At 34.7% G+C, this 4,784-nt stretch overlaps 1 protein-coding gene across 3 annotated transcripts in view; it reads left to right on the forward strand.

Moving 5' to 3' along the window:
* Window positions 1-2,715: 2,715 nt before the first annotated feature.
* The window catches only part of LOC116852937 (odorant receptor 13a-like), a 12,787-nt gene continuing 10,718 nt past the window's right edge, over window positions 2,716-4,784 (forward strand). For 2 of the 3 annotated variants that reach the window (XR_004379883.1, XM_032833726.1), the window contains exons 1-4: window positions 2,716-3,594; window positions 3,686-3,785; window positions 3,931-4,041; window positions 4,249-4,404. Coding sequence is in view for 1 of the 3 variants with exons in the window: in XM_032833726.1 (XP_032689617.1) it covers window positions 2,801-3,594; window positions 3,686-3,785; window positions 3,931-4,041; window positions 4,249-4,404 (1,161 nt within the window). In the remaining 2 variants the exon portion in view is untranslated. The remainder of the gene's footprint in view (window positions 3,595-3,685; window positions 3,786-3,930; window positions 4,042-4,248; window positions 4,405-4,784) is intronic. The other variant, XR_004379884.1, reaches the window with a different exon arrangement.

The following is a 4,784-nucleotide window of genomic DNA, read 5'->3' on the forward strand; positions in this document are numbered from 1 at the left end:
TTAAGGTCCTAATATATATATATATATATATATATATATATATATATATATATATATATATATATATATATATATATATATACAGGGTGTCTTGCGTAAGACGTGTTAAAAGAAAATTATAAGTAGAACAGATAAAAGTGAACAAAAATTGTAGAGGTCATTTTTAAAAAAACCACGTAAAATTTCGAGATATTAATTAAAATACTGGAACATATCAGAACGCGGCGACGCGGCAGGAGGGACATACGGATCGCCGCGACCGGCGAAAAAAAATGGACGATTGCTGGCGGGCCTATCTTATAGACCAGAGAGGTGGATGGTTTGGGATATGGAAATGGGTAGCTCCGTGTATGCGTACGTGTACATGTACGCTCGTCCATTTTCTTCGCAGGCCACGGCGAGCCTGTCGCGTCGCGCGCTCTAATTTGTCCAATTATTTTTATTAATATCTCGAAATTTTACGTAGTTGTTTGAAAAATGACCTCTACAATTTTTGTTCACTTTTATCTATGCTACTTATATTTTTCTCTTGGCACGTCTTACGCGGGACAACCCCGTTATACACATTTGTTTCTTGTGTAACTATTATAATTTTAAATGTAAAATGAACTTCTTTAAAAATAAATTATTTATATACATGATGTCAAATTAATATGACTAATGCGATGTTATTTTATTTTTGAAACGTCAATTATAGATTATATACTACTGTGTCCAAAAAGTAAAACCAGTTTTTATTTCAAAAAATATTTATTTATTCTTCCAAATCTATTTCGTCGCCTTCAAAGTAATCCCCTCCCGACACAATACACTTATGCCAACGTATTTTCCAGTCCTCGAAACAAGAATTAAAGTCGCCTTCCGGGATGGCTTTCAGAGCGCGTAGCGATTTATGTTGTATCTCTTCTATCGTCTCAAAACGATTTCCCCGCAGTGGTCTTTTGAGTTTCGGGAATAGCCAGAAGTCACACGGTGCTAAATCAGGCGAATATGATGGTTGTGGAACGATATGGATCGAATTTTTGGCGAAAAAATCACGAAGAACGAGTGCAGTGTGAGAAGGTGCATTATCTTACTAGTCGAGATTTTACACGTTTCAGGCCCAAAATATCTTTCAAAATGGTATTGGCAGATCCTTTCGAAACAGCATCAGCAAGGTCTCTAACAGTCATTCGACGATTAGCAAGCACAAGTTCATCGATTTTCTTGACGTGTTGTTCATCGGTAGAAGTTGATGGTTGTCCGGAACGCTCTTCGTCTTCAACACTTTCACGACCTTCTTTGAACTGTTTATACCACTTGTAAACATTCCTTTCAGACAAAGCATGGTCCCCGAAGGCTTTCTGCAACATCCTGAACGTTTCTGCACCCGAAATTTCATTCCGCAAACAAAATTTAATACAACTTCTTTGCTCAATATAATTAGACATTGTAAAAATCGCCGAATGCACTTTTGGCGTCGTACAAAACCAAGCGTAAAGCAAAAAGTAATGAATGTTTTGACATGAAATTTGTCACAGATGTCTGTCACAATGCTGCCAACTTAGAAAAAAAATATTTATGATGTGCGGTTTACCCGCGCGATTTAAATTGAAAACTGGTCTTACTTTTTGGACACAGTAGTATAATTAATTATAATTTCTTTTTCAGATATATCATTAATGGTGAAGTTGATAATTTGAGATATCTTTTATTTTTTTCAGATTCTAAAAACATCTGCTGCATATTTTAATATACTTCGAAGTGTAACCATTTAAATGCGCTTCTGTAATCGAGAGTATAATGGAAGAATGAGAATGTGAAAGACGTTCGGAAAATGAAGGGTAAAAATATTATATTAATCAATTATCTAGTCATCAAATCGTATGTGACATTTGAAAATTGCCAGCCAAAATTTACTTTTTACGAAATAAGCGAAAAATTCAATTACTGTTTAAAAATAATATCTGTAGCTGATTTTAAAATTTAATACCGGATTCATATTTCTAGAGAATTCATATTTGTAGAGAATATTATTAGAGTTACTTGGTAATATTTCAGCATAAATCTCTACTATATATGGAAGAAATTAAATTACTTGAAAGTTACTTTAGATGCATAAGCACTGTTTCAGTCTTTCACTCCTGTTGTAGAACTTCTTCTCTGCTGGAAAGTTAACCCTTGAATGACAGATGAAATTTAAAATAAGAACAATATAGTATAGTAATTGAAACATTACTTATAAATCACTTGATACTTTCTAAATTTTTATTCTTTTCCTTAATTTTGTACAACTTATGTCAGTGTATACGTATAAAGAATTACACACATATATTTTACGTACCATTAACTTATAATATGGATTTTAATTTTCGATTGATGACTTCTCGAGAGTCAAAAATTTTTGTAGAATATCAATGTATATTATTTTACTATTTCTTTAACTACTATACGATTTCATGATTAAAATTACGGATTTCAATGGATATAGAAGCTAAGTCCGATGGAGTCACTTTCTGATGTAGTGAAAGGTAGCGAATAAAAATATTTTCTAGACGCAAGCAAAATCGATCTCACAAAAGCAAATTGCTTTACAAACTTTATTACGTATAACTTCTCTGACTCACGCACCATTAGAGATTTGATGCGCGCAAGCGCATTCTAATGGCAAGTTTATCTTATCGCGGACTTTTACTTCAACGATCAGTTCTGATTTGACTCGCGGCTTACCCATTTCGCATCTAGTACATCATTCTCCGGTGCAATCAAACGTTAGAATACAGTAACTTTTGCATAGCAGGGTTGCAAAGCGATCTTCACAATGTGCGAGGTGTCACACAACAACCATTACCAGGACGACATTAAGATTAGTTTGAAACTAACTCGCCACTTTTTATCCTTAATCGGTGTTTGGCCAAATTTTGATGGAAAAATGTCTGCTTGTAAGAAAATTAAAAAGTTCCTGCGAATTTCTATCTTACACTCTTTTCTTTATTTCGCTCTGGTGCCCGGTACTTTTTATTGGATATATGAAAAGAGAACTCGCGTTCGACTTCGTTTGATTCCGCTTATGCTCTACGGTCTCATGAGTTTAATCAAATATTATGTTTTGATAAATCATGAAGATCAAATCAGACGCTGTGTAAAATTCCTCGAAGAGGATTGGAAGAAGGTCGACAACGCGGGCTCAAGGAACATCATGTTAAAATTCGCGAAGATGGGAAAGCGTTTGACTATGATTAGCGCAATCTTTTTATACAGCAGTGGACTTGTGTTTCGAACGTTGATACCCTTGTCCAGAGGGAAAATCGTAACCCCACAAAACATTACGATCAGACCTTTACCCTATCCAACTTATTTCTTTTATTTCGATGATCAATGCAATCTGATCTACTATGGGTTGGTATATGCGTTGCATTGTGTGTCCGGGATAATCACTATGTCGATCGCGACAAGTATATATGGTCTCATCATCGTCTTCGTAATGCATGCTTGCGGCCAGCTGAAAATTTTAGTAAATTTGCTAAAAGATCTCGTTGAAAAGGAAACACTAGACGAACTCGAGGTGAATAAGAAACTAGGTATTGTTGTAGAACATCAAGTAAAAATACGCAGGTGTGTTTATAATTATTAGATCATGCTTTACTTATTTATTTTTATGTGCAACTGTTACGACAACATCACGTTATCAATAAATTCCTTTTAGCTTTCTGCAGCTGGTGGAGGGTACTCTTCATGTTATGATTTTTATGGAGATATTAGGGATGAGAATAACAATTTGTGTTATGAGCTACTGCATAATAATGGTGTGTAATTTTATTCGTTTTAATATCGTTAGCACTAAAGTATCACAAAGTAAATCACAATGAATAGTCAACAAGAATTTATCGGCGAATTCATTACAGTAGTTGTTACATCTGATATAGAAATGTTACATGAATTTTTTTATAGGAATGGGAAGATAGTAATTCAGTAGCAATGGGCTCTTATATTGTTTCGCTTGCAGCTATGATAATAAATATGTTTCTGTTCTGTTATACGGGCGAACAGCTTATCACACAGGTATAATTTTGCATAGTTAAAGTTGTGTAGTTGTCTTATACAATTTCTTTGATTACATGCAATTACAGTATACATGCAATTATATCTTTATGTGCTTCATAAATTTGTACGCCCGATATACACACGCCTTAATACGCCTAGGACCGCTTGTCTAAGATATCTTGTTGCAAAGGCTCGCAAATTTCAGTTTTCTATTCATAATAACAGGCGGAGAAAGTAGCAACCACATCTTATGGACTCGAGTGGTATCGTCTTCCCGATACGAAGGCTCACGGAATCGTCTTAGTGATGATTATATCTAATTTACCATTAAGAATCACTGCTGGCACACAAATCGTCCTGTCATTCTCAACATTTAGTGAAGTAAGGGAATAAATTCGAGTGTAAATATAGTAGCTTATTTATCCACAATAGTGCACGTTTTTCGTCATGGCGTAAATTGAGAGAAAAGGTGTTATTTTATATATATACAGGGTGAGTCATCTGAATCTATTACCTCCAATAACTCGTTTGTGTGGTCAGGAATCGAAAAAAGTTTCATATAAAAGTTGTAGGGTTTCGAGGGGGAACCAAAATGGCGTACCTTTCAACTTTTGATTTTGACCGAAAGTGGGTTACTTCAACCGGAAGTGGTTTTTTTAAAATGGAAACCCCCCTTTTTGACACCGGAAAATGAAAAAGCGGAAAATTTTACGTTCAGATATAACTTTGGCTGTTTTAAAATTTTCAAGATGGCGGACGAA

The sequence above is a fragment of the Odontomachus brunneus genome, unplaced genomic scaffold, assembly GCF_010583005.1.
Source record: "Odontomachus brunneus isolate Ranch 3 - 2012 unplaced genomic scaffold, Obru_v1 Obru_scaffold_262, whole genome shotgun sequence".
NCBI lineage: Eukaryota > Metazoa > Arthropoda > Insecta > Hymenoptera > Formicidae > Odontomachus > Odontomachus brunneus.